This window comes from Eptesicus fuscus, chromosome 22 (genome assembly GCF_027574615.1).
Source record: "Eptesicus fuscus isolate TK198812 chromosome 22, DD_ASM_mEF_20220401, whole genome shotgun sequence".
Lineage (NCBI taxonomy): Eukaryota > Metazoa > Chordata > Mammalia > Chiroptera > Vespertilionidae > Eptesicus > Eptesicus fuscus.
Window position 1 is genome coordinate 33,014,588 of NC_072494.1, and position 24,150 is coordinate 33,038,737.

General features: G+C 52.4%; 1 protein-coding gene across 1 annotated transcript in view; it reads left to right on the forward strand.

The window, feature by feature from the left end:
- The window catches only part of PLXNA2 (plexin A2), a 183,090-nt gene that overhangs the window by 122,864 nt on the left and 36,076 nt on the right, over positions 1-24,150 (forward strand). Inside the window, exons 9-11 of the mRNA XM_008146016.3 lie at positions 2,480-2,680; positions 4,683-4,779; positions 8,959-9,149. Of these exons, the coding sequence (XP_008144238.2) occupies positions 2,480-2,680; positions 4,683-4,779; positions 8,959-9,149 (489 nt within the window). The remainder of the gene's footprint in view (positions 1-2,479; positions 2,681-4,682; positions 4,780-8,958; positions 9,150-24,150) is intronic.

The following is a 24,150-nucleotide window of genomic DNA, read 5'->3' on the forward strand; positions in this document are numbered from 1 at the left end:
TTTATGAGTTGGCAGCTTGAGGGACTGGCTTCTGAACAGGGACCCCTCTTTCTGGAGTCGCCCCGTGATCCCGGCTCTCATGGAAACCTCGCCTGCTTGGGTCCTCGCATGCAGCTGGCCCGCAGGCCGGGGTCAGCACCCGGAGCTTCGTGCAGGCCTCCGAGATAGGTTTCCATGGGAACTTTCCCCTGGGTCCAGCTTTTCGTAAATCCTCAGATGTCTTCATAGACATGGGCGTGCCAATTTGGTAATTTGTGTGATTCCAGAAACAATGGCCACTTCCAACCCAGCTTTGGCAATCGAACTCCTTCTCCAGTGTCTTGATGTCCAGGAGGCAGGGCTGTCCACTCCTCTGTAAAAAATCTAGAAATAGTCCTGACCGGTTTGGCTCAGTGGATAGAGCGTCGGCCTGCCGACTGAAGGGTCCCAGGTTCGATTCCAGTCAAGGGCATGTGCCTTGGTTGCGGGCACATCCCCAGTGGTGGGGGGAGAGGGGGGTGCGGGAGGCAGCTAATCGATGTTTCTCTTTCATCGATGTTTCTAACTCTCTATCCCTCTCCCTTCCTCTCTGTAAAAATCAATAAAATATATATATATATTTTTAAGAAGAATCTAGAAATAGGATCTAGAAGGAAAGCTAGAGATCTTTTTGTCTGCTGCTTTGTTTTCTCATTTTTCCTTTACCCTCCCAGAAGCAGTGACCAGGTATCCACTACCTGTCCGGAACTGGGATAAAGACTGGGGACACAGGGCCTGATCCTCAAGGCTCACAGACCAGTGAGAAGGGCAGGCCAGCCAGAAACCAATTCTGAGGGCTAGAGGCGATCAGGGGAGGATATCCGTAACCCAGCCGGGAGGCCAGTGCAGGGAGAGGCTCGGGGACAGCTTCCCAAAAAACGAGATGCTGCCCAGTCAGTGTGGCTCAGTTGACCTATGAACCCGGAGGAGGTCACAGTTCAATTCCTGGTAGGGCACATGCCCAGGTTGAAGGCTTGATTCCCAGCAGGAGGTGTGCAGGAGGTAGCCAATCAATGAATCTCTCTCATCATTGATGTTTTTATCTCTCCCTCACCCTTCCTCTCTGAAAACAATAAAAAATATTTTTTTTTAAAAAAGAGGGAGATGCTGAGTTTGCAGACTAGTTAGAGGCAATTAGCTAAAGGTGGGCCAGGAGGAAGATTGGGGGTGGGGGGGAGGAGTGAGTGTTTCCCATAGAGAGAAAAGTACCTTCAAAGGACCAGAGGTGGATGATGAGTAAGGCTGGCCCCTCAGAACTAATCTTAAGCTCACATGGCTGGACCCTGATGCCACAAGAACCGCAGCGAAGGAGGTAGGCAGGGGCCAGGTTGTGAAGGGCCTGCATCGGAGGCCCAGAGAAAGGAAGAACCTGCCTACGCCCAGCTCTCCCGGTTTCCCTCTAAGGCTGTCCTTTGCTGAACGTTGCCTGTTGAGCAGTGTTGGGCCTTAAGGCTCGCCTCCAGCATCAGGACAATGTATTGCTTGTGACCGTGCCCCCAGGCACTCAATGCCAGTAGCTCCCTCTGCAGGGTAAGGGCATCAACCCCGCAGACTCCCCAGCGCACCCTCTGCGAACTACAGCAGACGGGAAGGGGATAGGGAGAGAGGCACCATCTTCCAGAATTTTCCTAGTTGATCCCTGGAAACAGGAAATGGTTGCAGGTGGAGGTGACAGCCAGGTCCTCACTGAGCGAGGCTACTGGACTCTGTCTTCCTTGGAGAGGGAGAAAGTGGGCAGGGGATCGGGGCTGCGGGGAGCTGGAGAAGCAACATCTAGGAACAGAACTGAGGAAAAGCAATCACTTCCTTTCTCAGGGTCCTTCTCAGAGCCTCTCCCCATCAAGACCTGTGTGTGTGTGTGTGTGTGTGTGTGTGTGTGTGTGTGTGTGTTTCAGTTTTGTTTTCAAAGCAACGTGGCATCCATGCAGGGCCTGGTAATGAAATGAGATAAAAGGCCAGAGCCAGTGTTTAGAGCATTGCTGGGAGGCTGACCAGCCTCCTGGAAAGGCCGCAGTGGGAGCTGGGAGCTGAGGCTGCTGATAACAGACCGCCTCAGGCAGGGACAGTGCGAGGGGCTGGGGAGATGAGTGGAACCGAGAGGTGGGGGTTCCAGGTTGGAGGCAGGGACGCAGGGAGCCTCTTTCATCCCGTGTCTCGGGAGATAAAATCCACAGGCTGCCACACCAGTGCCTGGAAATTAATTCCTGAAGGGTAACACGCATACCAGATCCAGGACAACTTGTGGGCTGGGAATAACAGTATCAAGGCCGGGAGCTAAGAGATCGATTTCCTTTTCCCTGCTGATGCCACATGCCCCTTGAGGGAGGCATGTCTTTCTCCTGGGCAGCCCACCTGGATGCCAGAGGGTCTGGCCTGGCCTCGGGCCCTGTCCTCTGCCCTGGCTCAGGTGAGCAGGAAGGTGTGAGCCGGACAGACGGAACCTCTCTGCTTGCTCCCCCAGGACTGTCCCCAGCTGGTGCCCACGGAGGAGATCTTGATACCCGTCGGGGAAGTAAAGCCCATCACCCTTAAGGCTCGAAACCTGCCCCAGCCTCAGTCCGGCCAGCGAGGCTATGAGTGTGTCCTCAACATCCAGGGGGCCGTCCACCGGGTCCCCGCCCTGCGCTTCAACAGCTCCAGCGTCCAGTGCCAGAACAGTTCGGTAAGAGGACTCGGGCCTGGGCCCTGCCAGGAGCAGGGCTTCTCTCACCCCTGCCAAGGCCTCAGCCTGGCCTGCCCCAGCTTCCAGAACCTCCCAGGTCCACAGGCGGATCCCAGAGGCAGAGGACAGAGGGGCAGGCTTGCACGCCAGGCCCCTCAGCGAGCGCCGATCAGGCGATGGTGTCAGAGGAGCGGGAGTGCTGTGCGCACCCTAACGGCAGAGCCGAGAGCTCTGTGCCCTTTCTGAGTTGGATGAGTGCCTTTCGGACTTTGGCGACACTTCAGCCAAGGCCAGTCGGACCCTGCAAACCCCGTCCCCATTCAGGGAGTGGATAAACCAACAGGAGGGCGCTGCGCAGGAGAGACCAGCAGGAAGCAGGATGGGATGGGGGGAGGCGGGAAGGAAGGAAGTGGAGGTCGTGAGTTTCAAGAGCAGCCAGGGTTCAACCAATTCCGAACGCCAGACAGAAAGCCCGAGGTGTTTAATTATAATAGCAGCCCGGAGAAGATCTCCTATCTGCCAACTCCCTGTCTCCGCAGGTGGGAGGTCAGCGGGAGATGGGGGTGACATGACAAAGGTGTTGAGGGAAGCTAATTCGCCCGGGAGAGATAAAGAGGATCTGGGCCTCTTATCAGGGAGCTGTCAGATTGCCGGGTCACAGGCGCTTGATGGAATTTGTAATCGGTGGAAGGCCGCCAAGCACAAAGGGAAGTTGGGACAAGAAAGAAATGGAACAACAAAGGGAGAAGGTGGCAGGAGGGGCTCCGGGCAAAAGGGCTGATGGGGACATGCCCTGAGAGCTAAGTGGCTGGGGCTGGGGCGGTCCCTGCGGAGGGGGTTCCCAGAGGTCCCCTTCACGGAGACACAGGGCCTGGGCCACCGAGAGAGGCTATTTCTGACGTGTGTGGCGGGGTTACACGTCCTCTGTGGGGTCAGCACCATAGAGAGTCGACTCCTGGCCACAGCTTGAGGCCGTTCGTGGCAGAGCTGATCAGGTATCTGCCCATGAGGCTCTGGGCCCTTCCCTAGCAGAGTGTTGACCAAGGTCAAGCTCACGTGCAGAAAGAAAGGACCATGCAGGGCCCAGCCAACCGTGTGTTACACACATGCTCTGCTCGAGGCTCTGGGGTTTACAGGCAGCACATGCACCTCTGGAGAGAGTAGACTTGCACGGGAAACAGTCCCGGGTTAAAGACAGAAGCTGGCAACCCCTGGGGACAGAGAGCCTGGGGAGGGCTGGCAGGGTGTCAGAGCAGACACCTGGGGAAGGCGAGTCTGAGCTAGACCAGGAAGATAAGGGTGGGTGAAGGACCATGTCATAGGGAGAGGGGGGCATTCCTTGTGAGGAGGGATCAGAGGCACGGGGGGAGGGGGGGAACGTGGGCAAATTGGCTTGCAGTCAAGTGGGTTCAGAGATTTCTGGAGGAGAGCAGAGGAAGAGAAGGTTGGAGGAGTCGGTTTGGACCTGGAAGGCACTGAATGCCGAGCTAAGGGGTTTGAGCTGGATCCTGTTGGCCTTAGTGACTAGGACAGTGGTCGGCAAACCACGGCTCACAAGCCACATGCGGCTCTTTGGTCCCTTGAGTGTGGCTCTTCCACAAAATACCACGTGTGGGCGCGCACGTACAGTGCGATTGAAACTTCATGGCCCATGCGCAGAAGTCTGTTTTCGGCCTGGGCGAGTCTATTTTGAAGAAGTGGCGTTAGAAGAAGTTTAAGTTTAAAAAATTGGGCTCTCCAAAGAAATTTCAATCGTTGTGCTGTTGATATTTGGCTCTGTTGACTAATGAGTTTGCCAACCACTGGCCTAGGAGCCAGGGTGGTGGGCCTCAGAGATATTTGAGCGGCACATGGGGTTCCTCTGATTGGCCCGCTGCTGCTTTCTCAGCCCAGGGAACCGGAGTCCCTCGCTTTCCTGCTGTAGCCCCGGTCCCCTGGGACGCCCAGCATCCCTGCCCCCTATGATAGCCTCACCAGCATGTGCCTCTGCCCTCTCCCGCAGTACCAGTACGACGGGATGGACATCAGCAACCTGGCCGTGGACTTTGCCGTGGTGTGGAATGGCAATTTCATCATCGACAACCCTCAGGACCTGAAAGGTAAGCGGCTGCTTCTGGGTAGAGTTGTGATCTGTCCGTGACCCCGGGAAAGACCGGGGCTGGCGGGATCAGAGCCTGCGGCCGCTGTGCCATGAATAACACACTGCCTCTGTCAGCGGAACTCTTCCGAGGGTCCGAAAGCAACATTTGGAGCCATCAAAGGAGTCCTGTTGGGATCCCTGTTTTATTACAACCAGAGCATCCGCCTTGGCTGCCGGCTCATCGCGGTTTCCTTCGGCTCCCAGAGACTTTGAAGTGTCTGTGGAACCTGACCTCGGAGAGCAGCGGGCGGAATGTCCCACCAGTTCCCCTGGAAATGGGGATCTTGTTTCCAATCAGGTTCTGGTCCCGTCCTTGCACAAAGAAGGTTTTCAAGGCTGCTCCCCTGGTCCCGGGGTGGGTGGGAGAGGCCAGCATGGGGACTCAAGTGCACAGCGGGCGCAGGAAGTTCAGGAAGGAGCTGGGCTGATGCAGGGGGCTCTCCCGGAGGCTCACCCTCATTCATCGTGTGCTGCTCCTCCGATGTGCCAGGCAGGTGTACCCGCAGTTCAGTCAATACCAACATTTCATCATGCTCTCAAGAATGGCAAAGGTACCTCCAAATATAAATATATTTTTATTGATTTCACAGAGGAAGGGAGAGGGAGAGGGAGAGAGAAACATCAAAGATGAGAGAGAATCATTGATCGGCTGACTCCTGCACACCCCACCCTGGGGATCAATCGAGCCCGCAATCCGGGCATATGCCCTGACCTGGAATTGAACCATGGCCTCCTGGTTCATAGGTCGACGCTCAACCATGGAGACATGCCATGCAGGATGCGATTATTTTTTTAATCATTGCAACAACCCCGATAGGTATGCACCAGTATTATGCTCATTTTATAGATTAAAAACCCGAGACCCAGTGAGGTTAAGAAATGGACCAGAGTGCTCACTTCGACAGCACCTATACTAAGACTGAAGTGATGTGTCTAGACCAGTGATGGGCAACCTTTTGAGCTTGGTGTGTCAAACTTCGCCAAAAAACTGAGCATAACTCGGGTAGTGTGTCACTTTGAGGGAAAAAACATTATTTCGCAAATGTTTCATCCTCAGGAGCAGCAAATGTTTCATCCTCGGCATGCAGCCGCCTTAGCGGCCGCGTGTCATCAGAAATGGCTACGCATGTCAGTGCTGACATGCGTGTCATAGGTTCGCCATCACTGGTCTAGACTATATATATAGCAGGGCCCCTGCACAAATGTGCCAATTCACAACGTGTTTTGCATTTTTAAGACGAATACTGTATGATATCTTTATATGTAGAATCTTAAAAAATAAATAAATAAAAGGCAAACTCATAGAAACAGGAAGTAGAAGAGTGGTTGCCAGGGCTGGGGGTGGGGGAACCAGGGAGAGGTGTATAAAAAGGTACAAACATTCAGCTAGAAGATGAATAAGGTCTGAGGATCTAATGTAAAACATGGTGACTTTAGTTAAGAACACCGTGTAGTACAATTGAAATTTGCACGCAGAGTAGAACTTACATGTTCTCACTATGTATATGGTGAAGGATGGGTGTGTTAATGAACTAAATGAAAGGAATCCTTTCCTTGTGTATGCGTATAGCAAAGCATCCTGATTTCAATATAATACGACCTTATTTGTCAGTTTACCTCAATAAAGCTGGAAAAAAATCAAGAAGAGAAATGGACCAAGAGTCAGATAGTAAGAGCCAGGGTTTGAAGCAAGAGAGTCTGATTTCAGAGCTCACGCTGAACCACATCTCTGTCTTCCCAGTGACTGAGGCCACTGTGGGGTGTGACGCCTCCTCCCCCCCGAACCCGACCCCCCACACACACACTGTGAGCCACATGCCTCACCACACTTCAAACAGCTGGGGTTGCCACAGGCCTCTCCCTGCGCCTGAGGGTCACCCCGGGGACACCGGGAGGGAGACCTAGGCCACAGCAGGCCCTGCAAAGGCTTCAGATCCATGGGCTGCAGCTCCCTGTCCCGGACGCTGCCTGAAAGCCCATGCTGCTTACACGGGAGCGAGAAACTGAGCCAGGGAGGGGTTTTGTGTTTTTCTCTTTCTCCTCGTACCCAGGCCACACTTTCTCGGTGCTAAGAGATAGACATTTCCCCTGCTGAGCTTCCAGGCTCAGTTCCCAGAGGTTGCCTGTGCACCTGGAGCTTAAAGAAAAACCGCCACATCCAAGCTGTCGCATCAGAACCCTCCCTTGCGGTGCGGGACAACTTTTAAGCAGCTCTTGAGTGCACGGGCGATGCCATCTTCACCTCCGTCTCCCACCCAGAGCCCCAGTGATCCTGGAGGCTACGCACCGCATTGGGTGGAAGAGGCCATAGTGTTTGAGGACTCGCGTTCTAGATTCTAACAAGCCGGAGTTCACGTCCTGTCTCTCTCACTCACAGCAACGTGGACAAGGGCTCAATACCGTTCCTCTCTCCGCCCCAGGTTCCCCATCTGTGCAAGAGGGAAAGGATGCTCTTATCTCAAGGTCATCCTGAGCATCCCATGAGATGCTAGACATGGACCATTTGTGCCCAGGGACAAATGCTCAGTGTGTGCTTGCTCAGTGTAAGATGCCCGTTTCCTAGGATTCCTACCATAGGAAGCCATGGGCAGGTGGATGTTTAAATCTAGTCCCTACAGCTGGGACTGGGTACGCTTGACAGAGCAGAGGAACAGGATGAGAACCTGTGGAAGAATAAAAAACTACTCCTTCTCTGGGGCATGTACACGGCCTCCCGCAGAGACACGCCAGGACTCCTGAAAGCTATGTCTGCTTGACTTGAGTTGAAAACCACTTTCTGAGTATTCTGCTTCTATAGATTCTACTTGGAACTCTGAGTTCAAAACACCAGCAGGCAACAGCTAAACCCCAGGCTCACAAGACACAGTTCTGCTCACTGGCCGGTCAAGGGCTTTAAGTCAGGGAATGACAGGAGCAGCAGCAATGGATTTGCAGACTTCAAAGTGACCTGCTAAGTGGCCACTTTGTCCTCTCTGGGGACAGCCTCTCCATCCACAGAGGCTTGAACGGGACGGTGGTAACCCTGTTCCTCATCAGTGCTGCCTCCCTGCTCAGGACTTAGAGTCCAGCAGCACAGCCAGTTGGAATTTCAGGATCCCAGCTTGGGGCACTCACCTAAGTGAGCTCCAAGAGTGAACAAGTCTCTGAGCTTCATTTTTAAAAAATATAATTTTATTGATTTCAGAGAGGAAGGAAGAGGGAAAGAGAGATAGAAACATCAATGATGAGAGCGAATCACTGATCAGCTGCCTCCTGCATGCCCCGCACTGGGGATCAAGCCCGCAACCTGGGCATGTGCCCCAACCAGGAATCGAACCGTGACCTCCTGGTTTATAGGTCGACGCTCAACCACTGAGCCATGCCGGCTGAGCTCTGAGCTGCATTTTTATGTGAAATGGGGAAGTTAGTCCTCCCATCTCAGGCTGAGGCCACATGTGAGTCAGAGAGGTAGCGGCATAAGAAGGTAGTTTGTGTTCAAAGAAAAGACAACAAGCAGGTACAGAACATCAGGTATGTTACAGGCCCAGTGCTTAGCACTGAATATATTACATCTCACTCAAACCTCACAGAAAACGATGATTATCCCCATGTTATGGATTAAGTAAACCAGGTCCCAGGAGGTCAAAGTCTTTGTCACGTGGCTAAGGAGGGGTGAAGCTTCCATTAAAGCCCTCATCCTCATCCTCACCCTCATCTGATTCAATCTGGAGCCAGAACTTTTAAATAATATTATTTTCTGTATTGCCTTTATTTTTTAAAATATATTTTTATTGATTTCAGAAAGGAAGGGAGAGAGAGATAGAAACATCAATGATGCGAGAGAATCATTGATTGGCTGCCTCCTGCCTGCCACTACTGTGGATCGAGCCCGCAATTGACTGGAATGAAACCGTGACCTTCTGGTTCATAGGTCGACGCTCGATCCACTGAGCCAAACCAGCTAGGGCTCTGTATTGCCTTTAAGTGATTACTAAGATGTTCCACTTATTGTTAATTATTCATCAATTGTTCTTGCCATGATCATGATGATTATTGATGTTATCTGTGGCTGGGGACGTTTCTGTCACACCTGTAAGAAGAGGGTAAATTGTGGGAGGTCCCGTCCACCCCCTCTGAGACCGCCCTCCTGTCTTTGCAGTCCACCTCTACAAGTGCGCGGCCCAGCGGGAGAGCTGCGGCCTGTGCCTCAAGGCCGACCGGAAGTTTGAGTGCGGCTGGTGCAGCGGCGAGCGCAGGTGCACCCTCCACCAGCACTGTGCCAGCCCCTCCAGTCCCTGGCTCGACTGGTCCAGCTACAACGTTAAGTGCTCCAACCCGCAGATCACCGAGGTGAGTCCCCCGAGTTCCAGAGCAGAATGGGATGGCCAGGAGCTGACCCCAGGGCAGTGGGAGAGGAGCGCCAGCCGAGCCTTTGTGGAAGAGTTCTTGGCCTCTCGGGGGTGTCTCGATGGCCCACGTCCAGGTGTCAGTGACAAGTGTATGGAAGTGTGCCCTCGCGCCTGTGCAAGAATGTGCGTGCACCCAACAAGGGAGGCAGAGCCAGGCCTGCTGGCCGGGAAGTGGGGGCGGCACTGGATGGGAAATTGGCTGCGTGGTAGGTGAACGTTTCAGAAAGCAGGTTTCGCTTTTCTCAGCAGAAATGTGATTTCAGCAGCTGAGATTAGCTCCGAGTTGCACAGTTGAACACGGAGGAAGTCAAGGCAGGCGCTACCTCAGCCACCATGCCATTTCCCAGGGTTTACTCTGTCCCATGTTGTGTGTGCATTTTAATGGAAAGAAACAGGTAATTAATTATCCTGAAAAAAAAGCATGATGTTTCCTGAATAGCAAATTGCAAAGGACGATGAATAGGTGATGTACATGGAAATGCAGCTGCTGGGGTTTGGACGGCCTGGGAGAGGCATAGCTGAATTGAACTTTGCCGGCGTTAACATACTCATCACTCCTCACGCTCCCAATTCGCTGACTGTCGCTTGTGGCTGTGAAACTAATTGCACGTTCCTCTGGTTACGAGGCATAGAGGCCTGGGCAGGCACCACCGCGGTCTGCGTTTGGAGAAGGCAGGGTCGGGCTCCTCTTCTTCTACCGCTTTTCTGAGCAGAAGCTCTGTCCCTTTTCCTGCCTCGCTTTCACGCCCGGCCAAAGAGAGCACCTCTGCTCTCCCCTGTATTGTCTGGTCCTGGGAAACCTCTGAAGCATCCTTATGATCATATCCAAGATGCAGAGCAGAGCAAAGAAAACCCTCGCGATCAAACGACTATTGTTAACCTACAGCTGCGTCCTTTGGAGAGGGAGCACATATCCATGTAGTGGCCTTGGTTGGCGCGGTCTCATGCAGTCCTCACACCCGCCGTGGGAAGTATACATTCTCAGCTCCATTTGACAGCGGAAGACAACGTGGCTCCGAGGAAGGGAGTGAGCTGCCCAAGTTCACACAGCCGTTAAGCGTCAGAGCCCCCAATTTTAGCTTGGATGTATGTGATTATAAAACCATTTTTAAAGCCTTTACTCTTTTTGCTCAAGTAACATAAAACAAGCAGTGGTACTTCCGCTTCCTTTATATCTGACCTGCCTAGCTGCTATGGACCAGATAGAGGCCGTCCATCCACAGGGCAGCATATCCCAGGGGAAGCGCAGTGCTGGGGGCGGGTGGTTTCTGCACCCAGGCCCTCGGGCAACCAATAGGAAGGTGCTCTGAGACTGTAGACACTGCCTCTCAAAGACTGGGCTTCTCCAATCCCATTGCACTTTCAGATGTGGCCAGTGACGGGGCCCACTGACGGTCCCCTGTGCATTTATTTATCTCGCGGGAAAGAATGCTTGCAGGGCTGTCTAGCCTCTGCCCTCAGACAGCTGCCCCCTCCCCCCCCAACCTGCTCAGGGCTCCACGCCTTCACCCTGATAGTCATGATTTCCAGCAGCTGTTGGCCTAGAACGTGCTCTGTTCTGTAATTCTTCTTGTTGATGCAGTTGTGGCCTCTAGGTCTCGGTGCCTGTGTCATCGGGGCTCTTAAAATGAGCCCGGGACTCCACCATCACCTCCCACCTCTGCCAACCCTGGCTGCTGCTCCAGCCCCATGTGTCTACTCCCTGACTGGCAGGGCCCCCCCTCCCAGCCCCAAGGCAGGCCTCTCCCCGGGAAACCTCTGCCTCCACCGCCCCTGCTCACTGACCGGGGACTGACAGGCTGCTCTGCTCACAGAGGACACCCAGCTACACGATGCTAATTAACCCCCTGAGGTAATTAGGCTGTAATTGATTTTCCCAGAGAACATAGCAGCAGGAGCCAGAGGCCCTGAGCAGTGGGGTCTCCTGTTGGGGTTTTTCGAGCAGAGGCAGTGGAGAAAGGAAAGTGCATCTTGTTGGAGAGACAAATCCATGCTGTGTCCCAAGCCACTGTGGGCAGATCATTCTGGACAGGACATGGGGGGAAGGAGGACCCAAGCTTGGAACGTTTGACCCACTATCATCAGGAATATTTTCTTTCACTCTGCATCTCCTACTTCCAACCTATCCTCCTCTCCCTGTGAAAGTCGTTTTCAATTTTTTTAACTTTTAATTTTTGAAATAGTTGCAGACTTAACAAAAGGCACAAAAATAGAACAGAGAACTGTCATGTACCCTTCACCCAGATTCTCTAAAATTAACGTCTTACATAACCACAATGTAATTATCAAAATCGGGAAATTAACATTGATACAAGAATGGCATCTCCTATACCTGCCTCGTTCACATTTTGCCTGTTGTCCCTCTGACCTCCTTTTTTCTGGTCCAGGATCCAACCCAGGGTCATATGTGGCATTCATTGCCATGTCCCCTTCATGCTCTGATCTTTCTTTGTGTTTCATGACCTTGATACTGTCCAAGAATGTAGGCCCATTATCTTGTAGTTGTTCCTCCATTTGGATTTGCCTGATGCTTCTTCATGATTAAATTCGGGTTATATGTTTCTGGCAGTGAGCACGAACAGGAAAAAATTGTAGATGACATGTCAAAAGGGCACAGGAGCCAACTTGATTTGGCCCCAGTGGGCAAATCTGCGGCAATTTTAGCAAGAAAATAAATAATGATCCTAATGGGCTATAAGCAATAGAATAAAATGAGAATGTATGGGGTTCTCAGTGATATAAATAAACAACTCATGGAGGCGAGAGAAAGCTCTTCTTTATACTAGAATTTCAGCTCATAAATGTAGAGGGAATTATGGAAATAGAAAATCATCGTTTGGCAAAATTCACAGTGATAATTGTTTGAGGCAAGAATGGCCAATGAATGTTAAAATTAGTGGATGAAAGTATGATGAGAAATAGGATATTTACATAGTCTCAAGCTATCTCCCCCAAGATACTTATTAGTTACAATAAGAAATAGTAACTTTACAGCAAAAACACCTGGCATACACCACCTCAGCCACGGGATCAAAGTTAACATCTTAGGAATGGGGAAACCAACCTCATATGCCCCTCCATAGCATGTGCTAAGAATAAGAACATGACCTCATTTCTATGGCTTTTTTTTTTTTCTCAAAATGTATAATTTGTTTAAAGTAACTTTTAAGAAGAATTAACTTATTTTCTGTACCCCAGCTTTCTTGGCCAATTCCTTAACATTCTCATAGGTCTTTTTCGTAATAATTAGAATTCTATGAGATCCATGCTCTTTTTCTCCCCTTGTTCCTGGAATTCTATGAAAGCCATGCCCTTTTTCTCCTCCTTGTCTCTGGCCCTTATGGGTATCCCCTCAGTGCAAGCCCATTTCCTATGAAGAGCCTCCTTGAGGGGTGGGAAGAGGAGGATGCTAGGACAGCTGTGAAGGCAGCTGGGGGCGGCGGAACTTCCAATGCTAGAAGCAAACTGGAGCTGGAACGGGTGCCGTCCTTTCCAGGGGCAGGCAAATCAATGAGATGCCCCCGAATGAACGAGTTCTACTTTAGGAAAAGGAGTGGGCCCGAGTTTAGTTAGGTGAACAGCTGTGTTCTTCCTTAACCCCTCCTTACCCCCGCTGTCTCCATGACAACCAAGCCCACCCCTAGAGACCCATCTCTTATGGCAGCTTCATGTAAGACAAGTCTTACAGCCTATCGGATTTCCCGGTTTGCATAAACTTCAGGTTAGGACCCCCTCAGGACTCGCCGTCTGCTCCTTCCCAGCCAGCCCGTGTTGTGATAATGACGCTGTCCCCCGTGGGAGGCATCCCCGGCTGCTCCCACTCCAGCTGTCATCCTGGATGTCTCTGCACGTGTCACCTGTTCAACCCCAGGAACAGGCGACGTGCAGAGGGTTGGTAAGCCCGGGAGATGCCTGGCCCATCGAGTTTCTGTTCTTCCCAGCGTGTGCTTCGGGTCCTGCTGGGACCTCCGAGAGGGGGATGTGATGCGCCACCCACTAGACAGGAAGGCTCAGAAAAAAAACATTTTCCAACAGGCTGTGAGTGGGCAGCATCCAGCACAAAGGGGAAGGATACAGAATATGTTCTTCGGGAGGAGAAATTTGGGAAGGGTCAGGGGGCTTTGGGGCTCATGTGACAGAGGTCTCCACTCAAAGTGTATGTATTCGTTGTTAGGACAGCAGTTACAAGACTCCACCAACTGGGCCGCTTAAACAATAGAAATGTGTTTTCTTATAGTTCCGGAGGTTAGAAGTCCAAGATCAAGGTGTTGGCAGGGTTGGTTTCTTCTGAGGGCTGGGAGGACAATCTGGTCCATGCCTCTCCCCCAGCTTCGGGGGGTTGTGGCAATCGTTAGCTTTCCTTGGCTTATAGAAGCATCACCCCAATCTCCAGCTTCATGTCCACATGCTGTTCTCCCTGGGTTCATGTCTATCTCCAGCTTTTACACAATAAGACCCCAGTCGTGTTGGATTAGGGCCAACACTAAGGATCTCATTTGAACTTGGTTACCTCTGTAAAATCCTGTCTCCAAATAAGGTCCCGGTCTATGGTAATGGGAGCTAGAGCTTCAACATATGGATTTGGAGGGGACAGAGTTCAACTCATAAGAGCATTCTGAGAAAAAAGGAGGAGATGCCCAGCTCTAAGGAAATGAATTCACTCATTCAGTATTCATTTAGTGAGTGACTACTGTATGCCATGCATTGGGCGAGGCCTGAAGTTCTCGCTGGATAGGTTAGTCCTGGGTGAGGAGGCGGGACGATGCAGTCTCTCTCTGTAGAACTCCAGCCTATCTCTGCACTTGGCCACCAGGAAGAGGCTGGAAACTGCTTGCCCTGCAGCCAGTCGGCATCCTCCAAAGGACCTGAGACATTCACTTCTAATCTACACCCTTTGCTGTTGTCTCCTGTTTGGAAAGAGGATTGCAGCAGGGTCCTAGCACCCCACACCTAAGAGGACACAAACTTCAGGCCAGGGACATGAAGAGATGAGCCGCATCCTAGTTCTGGGCGTCTTAGTAATAACAGCTTTTCCTTAAGGAGACTCTGCTGTGTGCCAGGACCTGTGCACTTTGCGTACCTACGACTCCTAAGAATTCTGCGAGACGGCTATAAGTGTCTTCATTTAAGAGTTAGGGAAGCAGTGCTTAGGGAAGTCACGCATTGGTTAGTGGCAGAGCAAACTCAAGGCCAGGCCGCTGACTCCAGAATGCAGACTCTCCCACCATGCCATGTGACCGCTCTTGGTCAGAGGGATGGAGGGGTTCTCCTTTGCTATACACCTCACCCCACTCCATGTATATCAGAAATACCTGGGCCCAGGGTCAGAATCCTCTGGAAGAACCCAAGAGATGCCAGACAAGCTGAGAACAGTGGCTATGCTTTGTATTGAGCCTTAAAAACAACAACAACAACAAAAAAACCCTTTACATAACTAGGTCCACACATATGCCTGTGAGTTGGGGAGAAACAGGAAGAGCGTTTTGGGGTGCCCTTGAGCTTAAGGATGTCACTTCTTGCCTAGGGCAGATGTAACTTTCATTTCGGGTTTCTTAAAGCCACCAGACTTGATTCGGTTGGTTTCTGGTTGTCTTTACTAATTCCATGATGGTTAAGGTGAAAGTTGGAAGTTCCCTAGGCTGGTGGCTCAGCCTTCCCAAGCATCTCAGCCCGATGGGAGAGCCCAGAGGATGGGGCCCCGCTGGTCCACACCTGTAGGTGAGAACGAGGTCAGGGGGAAGTAACGGCAATGCAGGCCGGAACTGCAAGGGGTGCATCCCCAGTGCTGGACCCTCAGGGCGTGACCAGGAACCTGCCACCATTTGGATCCCCAAAAATGTCCCTGTGTGTTTCTGAAGTCACCTGCCGCATTGCCTAGTGAGGGTACACGCATGCCAGGCCGCTCAGGTCCTGGTTCTGCAGTTGTATCTCTATTGATCACCTTGTAGCTTTTGCTTTATACAGTTTTCAACTTCACTAACTCCCCCTACACCTCACTAGTCCCTGCTCAGGGGATATACATCCTCTTTAACGTTACCTTAGGTACACGTAACTAGGAAAGAAAACCCGTTGCAGAAAACCGTGTACACCGCCCTCCAAGACCAAGCCTGAATCATGTTGCTGTTTGACAGGATCCATCGCTCTGGCTTCCTCCTGCTTCCCGCCTGCCCAAATAATTTTAAGTAGATTTCCCCCCTGGATTCCCTCAGATGCAAATGCATTTGTGAAACCGTTCGGGGAGCTGCGCCTTTACAAGTATTTATCTGTAAGGCTGCCTCACATCTCTGCAGCCAAGGCCAAACGCCACCTGCCCAGGCCCAGAGTGACTCGCCGCAAAGTGCCCGACACATAAAAGAGAAGTCGCCCGCTTTGCTGAGAAACAAGTCAGCACTCTGATCCCCGTTCATTTATTTGCAGGCCTCATTAATATAACATCCCGGCAACACACCGCTAACGGGGGATGGTGTCAAGATGAATAATGGAGTTACTCTGCTGAGATAACAATTAGGTTTTGAATGTCCTATCAGCTAAGACAGAGGCAGCCAGGATTCATGTCGGGTAGCAGAGCTGGCACCGCCAGGGCTATAGATTCCTGCAGAGCCATCAGCTGGGCTCTCGCCCACCGTGAAGAGCGTAGCGTGCACACCCACACGCGCACACACGCACATGCACACACACACACACACACACATCCCAAGTTGGAAAAGAATGTGACAATGTGCTATCTTGGATGAGCATCCAAGTGTCTTTGGGATCCAGGGTGGGATCAGCATTTGCAGACACAGCGCTGGCATCACTGCTCTCTGTGGTTAGGGAACTCGAAGCAGCAGGAAAGGAGTGAGAAGTCAGGAGATGAGCTGTCTACACACCCGAGACGTGTCCTCACGGACTTGTCTTGATTGTGGGCTGCTTGAGCTTTGATCTACAATGTGACCTGAGTCCCCACCAAGAACAATACCAGAGGCTCAGGTATAGGACCCAGAGCCACTTGCCCTGGCTGGTGTGGCTCAGTCGGTTGGCGCATCATTCCGTACACCAAAAGGTGGCGGCTTCAATTCCCAGTCAGAGCACATACCCAGGATGTGGGTTCAATACCGGGTCAGGCAGCCAATCCATGTTTCTCGATCGATGTTTCCCTCTCTTCCTCTCTCTTTTTTTCCCTTCCTCTCTCTAAAATCAATTTTAAAAAAAACAGAGCCATTTTCCCTCAGGACTTCAACTAGCCCAGCTTCTGCCCAGATTTCTTACTCATAAAATAGTAATGAGAAAAATAATTAACTACGAGTCACTGAATGCTTAACCTGGCACCAAGCATGGGGCTTAGCACCTTAGGTATGTTAACTCATGTAGACCTCACAGTAACTTTTAGGAGGTAGAGCTATTATAATTGCCAGCCCCATCTGACAGGTGAGGAAAGCAAGGCTCTGTGAGGTGTGGTAACTCTCTTGAAGTCACTGCTAGTAAGTTTTAGGACTGGGACTTAACCCTCAGCTACTTGATGCTAGAGCCCTGCATTTGACCCGTAGACCCGTGGTTCTCAACCTTTCTAATGCCTCAACCCTTTAATACAGTTCCTCATGTTGTGGTGACCCCCAACCATAAAATTATTTTCGTTGCTACTTTATAACTGTAATTTTGCTACTGTTAATGAATCGTAATGTAAATATCTGTGTTTTCCGATGGTCTTAGGCGACCCTGCTAGCGGTTCTCAACCTGTGGATCGTGACCCACAGGTTGAGAACCACTGCTGTAGAGCCTAAGACCATCGGAAAATACAGAGAAGGTGCTGGCCTCTGGCATCAGCCCGCTGCAGGGATGGGGAGAAAGCCAGCGCCCACTCCCAGGGAGAGGTACCAGGGCCGGGAGGGGGGACATTCACAGGGCCTGGGGCAGAGAGGAGGGAGGAGGGAAGCTGAGAAGTTTGGAGAGATCTCGGTGACCAGCAAAACCAAACTCAGAGCTTGGAAAGCAGCAAGCATGGCCTTAGCTGAGGGAGAGGGGACGGGGCCTGAGCAGCGGGAACCCATGGGCAGATCAGCTTGAGTTGCCCCAGGGTCTGCCCCAGGGTGGGAGGATGGCCAGCTCAGGCGCTGCTGTGCGGAGGCTGAAAGCACAGGTTAGATAGGCCTAGCTGGGCTCTGCCACTCCCTGTGCAACCTTGAGCAAGTTACTTAACCTCTCTGGAACACCATTCCCCATCTATACAATGGCCATCATCATAGTCCCTCCCTCCGAGCTTGTTTTGAGCGCATCGTGGGATAAAATATTTAAAGCCCTTGGCACAATTCCTGGCTCATGATAAGTACTTAATAAGTGCAAAGCCGGTCGTCATCATTAGCAGAACCTTTAATGACCTGGAGCGGATGCCGGATTCTGTCTTTTCTCACTGTGTCTATCAGACAAGAGATACAACCAGAGGAAGATGGGTCCCAGGATGGGAGCCGGGCTTTGTGAGGCGCCCACCAAGAAGGGGTTCTCCTCTGACCCCTTAAGCCCGGACCCTATAAGAGGCCTCCACTCCACCCCTGCAAGGCTCCCAAGCCCCAGGAATGGCCCACCCCACACTCCCCAGGCTGCGGAGCCCCGGGCCGTGGCACCTCCCTCACCACTCCCTGGTGCAGCCCCTGGGAGCTCTCCAGCTGTAATTAACCAGCTGCATCTGCGCTGGCCCTAGGGCGGCTTTGTGGCACAGTTCCCTCCAAACTGCTCCATGCGTGGCTGCGAGACTCAGGGTGAGCGCAGCACCACAGGGACTGGTTTCCAGGTCACGGCACCCACATTGGAAACACGCATGACACAGTCTGGCAGGAAGGCAGATTCGGCCGCGGTGCTGGGCACGGCTCAGCTGGGCTGGGCTGCGGGCAGTGGGGTCTGGGGAGGTGGGGAAGTGGCTCTCCAAACCAGAGGCGTTGGGAGGCTTTGAGCGTGAGAGGACCCAGCAGGACACAGGACTGTCCGAGTTAGCCCCCTGCCATCAGCACACGCCAGCCTCACCCCACATCCTCTGGCTGAAGATGAGGCAGAGAAAGAAGTGCTTGGCCAGGACTCAGACAAACTAACCCCTTTCGACCCAGTCCTGGTCAGTGACTGCTTCTCAGACGGGTTTAGGGCTGTTGAACTCAGCCCTCCGCCCTAATGTGTTCCCACATTTTCTTTCCGAATCCTGCAAATAGACAAACACATTATAGTCTACAACCAGTTAAAAAGCCAGTCCTCTTAAGGCAAGGTAATAACAGCCTAATGTACCATTAAGATGCCAATAAAGGTTTCTTTAGGGAGGAGAGACTAGCAGGGTGAGAGTTTCCTTAAAAGGGGAGACGGAAGCCCAGCGGGAAAAGGAAGAAAGGGGAAGGATACCAAGGGGCTACCTGCCCCTAGGATTTGCGCAGGGCCGGCCTGGTGAATGTCTGTGCGACAAGGGAAGGAAGTCCTGGGCGCGGGCCGTCCTGCTGCACGTGGGGCAGGCCTACCTGGGGTCACTACCCTCTCCAAGGAGGCATGGAAACCCGAGGTCCAAAGAACAGCATCTGCAATGATCAAAGGGCTTAGAAAACAAGATCTCCCGACAGAAAGCTAAGAGAATCGCAGCAGCGAAGGCCAGGGGTGACAGATTGGCCGTCCTCGGTGTCTGAAAGATGTTTGATGAGGAGGCAGCTGCTAAGTCGTCCGTTCGATGCGGAATCACAGCGGAAACTGGCTTACATGAAAGCCGGGGGGGGGGGGGGGGGGATGCAGCAAGGGCGTCCTGATGATTCCACGTGGAGAAACAGCGTCACTCCCAGCCACACTGGGCACCCCCATGCTCCCCGCCGTCACGAAAGGGCACAGTTTGTTCCAGAATCCGGTCAAGACCAGCCCTTCCCAGTAACAAGAGCTGGGGGTGTCTATCAAGGCAGTGCGCTGAGTATTAGGTTGCCAGGCTCAAGTGAGAGGGCCCCTGTCCCAAGACAGTTATCGACTCGATGAGGAAAAAGCAGTTCCAGCCCCTGTGGGCTCTGCTGCCCCGGGACCTTCCCAGAGGGCAGTGGGCGTGTAGGAGAAGGTGCTGCCAGTCCTGCCCCAGGGAGTCGGAGAAGCCCCTGACTCGCAGTGGACACGCTGCCTGCGCATGTCACATGCACATGGGCTTTCGCTGTCTAGCTGTGGGGACCCAGCGCTCAGGGAGGTGGGTGGGGAGGGGCTCCCAGCAGGAGCCAGCACAGAACCTAGGGGAGACCCCCAGTGCCCCCTGCACCCCACTCAGCAACAGCAGCTGCTCTGGGATCCTCTCTCCCTGGTGCCTGACCTCTGGCTCTGACTTCGAGGACCACAGAGAATCTAAATAGCTCTCTGGTCCACATTGTAATAGGTTACAGAGCACGGGGCTGAAATGAGTCAATATCTAAAGATCTTGCCAGCTGATTTCACAGGTTTTCAGCTTCCTTCTCCCTCTCTCCACACCCTCAGCCACTACACACACACACACACACACACACACACACACACACACTCAGCCCAAACTGCCAAACCATTTGTTTGTGTGGGTGTCTCATTCAGAATTACTGAATTACTTGAAAGAATTCATTGCGTTTGTTGTGAAGGTCCGTGCCTACCCCAGAACAGCTCCTAGGCAAGGGGGAAAAGAAGTGGGGAGAAGGGAGGGAGGAAGGGATGTGGACCATTTTAGACAGGACCAGTGTCCTCCCAAATTTATTCCGGGAGGAAAGGTGATGTGTGGCTCAGACTGTGCTTCTGTGCAGGACCCGGAACCCACCAAAACCAGGCCCTGCCCCCAGCACCCCAGCCACTCCCTGCCCAAGCCCAGGCTGCAGGCCACCTCCCAGGCTCTCTCCAGTCAACCCAGGACACCTCTTCCCACTGGGGTCACCCCAGCATCTAGGTTATGTGCGCCTGGTCCGTGTGTCCTCCTTCCAGATCAGTAGAAGGAGCCGCACCCTCTAAAGCTCCCGACCAACACCGCCATCCCGTGGTTTTGTGATCTAGGAAGGCACAGGTACGGGGGAACACAAGGGAGGGAATTGCCGGTTTTCAAGGCCTGCTCTCCAATCCACCACTGCATTAGGGACTTTCCAGCATCCCTGTGAGGCAAGCATCATTGTCTGTTTTCTGATAAGGACACAGATGGAAGGTCACATAGGCCATACGTGTCAGAGCTGGAATTCAAACTCAAGTCTATCTGACGCCAGAGGCCACTCTCTTCCTGCTGCAGACACTGCCTGAGCATCGGATGGTCTGTCTCCATCCCGGCCATATCTTCTCCCCTGTCAGTGGGGGAATCTTTATAACTCCACCCGCCCTCGCACCTTCACCCCTGTGGGAGATAAGCTCTCCCTTCTGCTGTAGCCCAACACCTTCCTGATCTGCAAGGCAGAAGGCAAGGCCTTCCTTGGAGTTCTATAAGCAGTGGCTGGGACTCCAGCAACTTACCTCTTTATAGACCGGGTTGGATGGACTAGACTTTGCTCCTTGGAGACCCAAGCTTTGTGAGTGCTACACTGGGTGCTTTGCAATCTACTGCTGCTTTAAAAAGTTATATATAGTTGATTTCAGAGAGGAAGGAAGGGGAAGAGAGAGACAGAAACATCAATGATGATAACCATCACTTCGCTGCCTCCTGCATGTCCCCTACTGGGCATCAAGCCTGCAACTCAGGCATGTGCCTTGACCAGGAATCGAACTGTGACCTCCTGGTTCATAGGTCAGTGCTCAACCAACTGAGCCACATGGGCCGGGCTCTAACGCTGCTTTTAAGACAAGAGCCTTAGGATCAGTCTCCAGGGTGGGCTTGGGACCCTGCAGCTGCCTGGTCTGAGGGGGTGTCCTGAAGGGATCTGGCTCACGCCCTCTCTGGAGAATAGATCCTTTCCCATCAAGCCTCCCTCTGTAGCATCTCCCCAACACCTGGTCCTGAGGAGAAATAGGAAAGCAGGATGCCTGGGTTTTTACCACCCCGCCACGGCACAGACATCAAGGGCCTTCTCACCTGGAAGCCATCAGGCGGCCGGGGATGTGAACTGCAGGGTACCTTCCTGTTGCTTTGTATGCTGAGCCCAGATCTCCACCTGACTCACATTTGTAAGCAAAAGGAGAGCAATGACTTGTACAAAGATCCAGAAAGTTTAAAGATCATGTGTGTACAAGAATCGCTGGAACCTGGGGGGACACAGAAGACACAGTACAGGATGGCAGATGTGGATGAAGAAGTCACCAAGGTTAGAACCTGAAGGACCAGGGCCTTGACAGGTGTTTAGAGCAAACAGCTAGTAACCTGGTCAAGTATGTGTTCATGAAGGTCAATCTGAGGACGTCAGATCTAAGGGAGGAGCCTGAGGTTCTGGCTGTTAGTGTGGGTGAGAGGTGGTAGAGCCCTGGGTATCACCTGGCCCGGACCATGGAGCAGAGCACAGATTCAAAAGACACCTGGGAGTAAGGACTGGTAGCGCCTGCCGACCATATTTATTACTCATGGTAGGCGAGAGAAGGGAAACAGTTGAAAATACAAGATTCCCAGCTGGGTGCACATTGATTCCGTTAACCTTGAAAGAGAATCTGGGAGGATAATGAGGTTAGAGGTGGAAGGAGAAAAATTAAGAGTTCATTTTTCGACCTGGTGAAATGTGAGGTGCCTGAGGGACACACAGTGGAAGTGGAGGTGTCTAGTAGCAATTGGATATATGGATATGGAGCTCGAGAGGCAGGTCTGAGCCAACAATATAGATTTGAAAGTCATCAGTAATGGAGGCATTGGGAATTCTCTTGCAAATCAAATGCTCACCACCTCATCTATGTTTGGGAAATCCAGATTTTTACACATCCGTTTCGTTTTAATCAAGGACGATGTGAGCCCCAGGGCGTGATGGATGCTGAATGCCTTGGCCCCCATACTCCTCCGCCACCTACCCCAGGTGCTGGCCGCAAGCATAGCATGTGCCTTGTGGGGAAGAAGACCCACATGGATCCAGCGTTTCCCGGGTGCTTTCCAATGACTCAGAAGGACTCTGGCTCTCTGGGTTTGCATTCCCACAGCTGGTAGCTGGGATAGAAGGGATCAGGCTGGTGTCTCGACACCCCAAACTATCTACCTCTTCAACATGTGTCTTCATGCGAAGATCATAACACTTGCTAATAATTTTATTTAAAAGTCTTCATTTCCTGCACAGTATAAGCTGGCTTACTCTTCTGAGCAGCTCAGTGCCCATGACCATGTCCCTGACCCTGACCCTGACCCTGACCCTGACCCTGACCCTGAAGCATGGGAAGGGATACTAAATGACTTGCCAGCAGGAGGAAGCTGCCCCAGGGAACCTGCCAACACCCCTGCCTACTCACAATACAATCCCTACATGCTACCTGTAAGACGAAAATATTTTTAGTCTCCCCAGAAAGATTTCATTTCACAGTTTTTCTGAAAGGTTGTAATTAACTGCAGGGAGCAAAAGAAAGCATTTTTAAAAATAAAAGTGGGGGGAGGAGAGTGAACCAATCACTGCAGGCTTGTCAGTTGCTGTTAGTAGGTGGGTTCCTGCCATCCAGGTGGCTGGGGGAGGGGGCGAGGGGCCTGCTGAGCTCATTCCAAGTGGATCAAAGGAGAGCCAGCCAGGTGCTCAAGCTTGTGGAGAGCAAATTCTTTCCTACAGAGCTCCTGCAGGGGCATGGAAGCAGCCCCTTCCCCATTCCTCATGGACAAGGGCCCATCTTGCAGAGTCCAGGAGGCCCGGGGACCTGAGAAACTGCCAGGGGGAGTGGGAGAGTCAAGATCGAGTATTGCTTATTTTTAGCATCCCGGGGACAGAAAAGCTGTGGGCCACGGTTCCTCATGCCGGCGCCTTTCTCTCCAAATTGCCCCGCCTTCCCCCCACACTCGCGCCAGCACACAGAGAGGCCTTTGTGCCCCTCCAGTCTCCCTCCATTGATTCATTTCATGAATCTTGTGTTGGTTTTATTCATAAGGTGGGATATTTTATTCCCATGAAAGGGAGTCAGAGCCATAGACAAGGTGACTTAGGTGAAATGAGTCCCCGGATAAGATGAGTTCAGGGCCTGGGCTGACAAGGAAGGAAGGAGTCTGCACCATATAAGGCCTGCAGGCAATGGCGGGGGAGAAAAGGACGTCAGGAGGTCAGAGTGAGCTCAGGTCCTGGCTGTGCAGCCCAATTACTGAGAGCCCAGGCAGTGAGGGAGGAGGGATGGTGGTGGTCCCATCCCCAACATCTCAGTCCACGATCACCTGGGGACTCATGTTTGAATTGGTGGCAGAACTCCCGGTGCCCATATCATAGGAAGAGAGCAGGGCCCCTTCGGGAAGGCAGGAGGTGGAAGAGTTTCCAGAGCCTTCAACAGCATTTTCACCTGCCCTCACCTGTCATCTGTGCCCTGGGGTGCACAGACTCATCTGCCCACTGGACACCCCACCAGCACATAAGGGCCAACTCCCTAGAGGGGCCTAAGGACAGAAGGGACCAAGGCTGCAGCTCTCTGCCCAGCGGCCTCATCCGGGAGAGTCTGGTGGACTCTTGGCCTTGACCAACCCCCTCCCTCTCTCCCCACCTTGCCTTCCCTGTGGCTGTGAAAAGAGCCCTGGACTTTCTTACAACTGTGCATATAGGTTGTACGAGCATCTTAGACTAAGACACCCGAGTCCCCTTCCAGTTCTGAAAGTGCGTGTTCCTGCTTAGGACTGGGTTCTGGTCTGATGTCCTTCAGCTTCCGATGACTGTGGACCACAGTGTGACCGTATCCCTGGCATCCGTGGGATCTCTCAGAGCTGCCTGATCTCTCCCCAGACAGAAGTTTACGCCTGGGGAGAGCCTGATTCTGCCGTTCCCTTCCCTGTTGGGCCAGAGCAAAATGAGACAGTCGTCATTGGGTGACTGGATTAAGAAATGAATCCATAAATGATCCTTACTAACAGGAAGCCAGCAAAATTGGGGAAATCCCAAAGT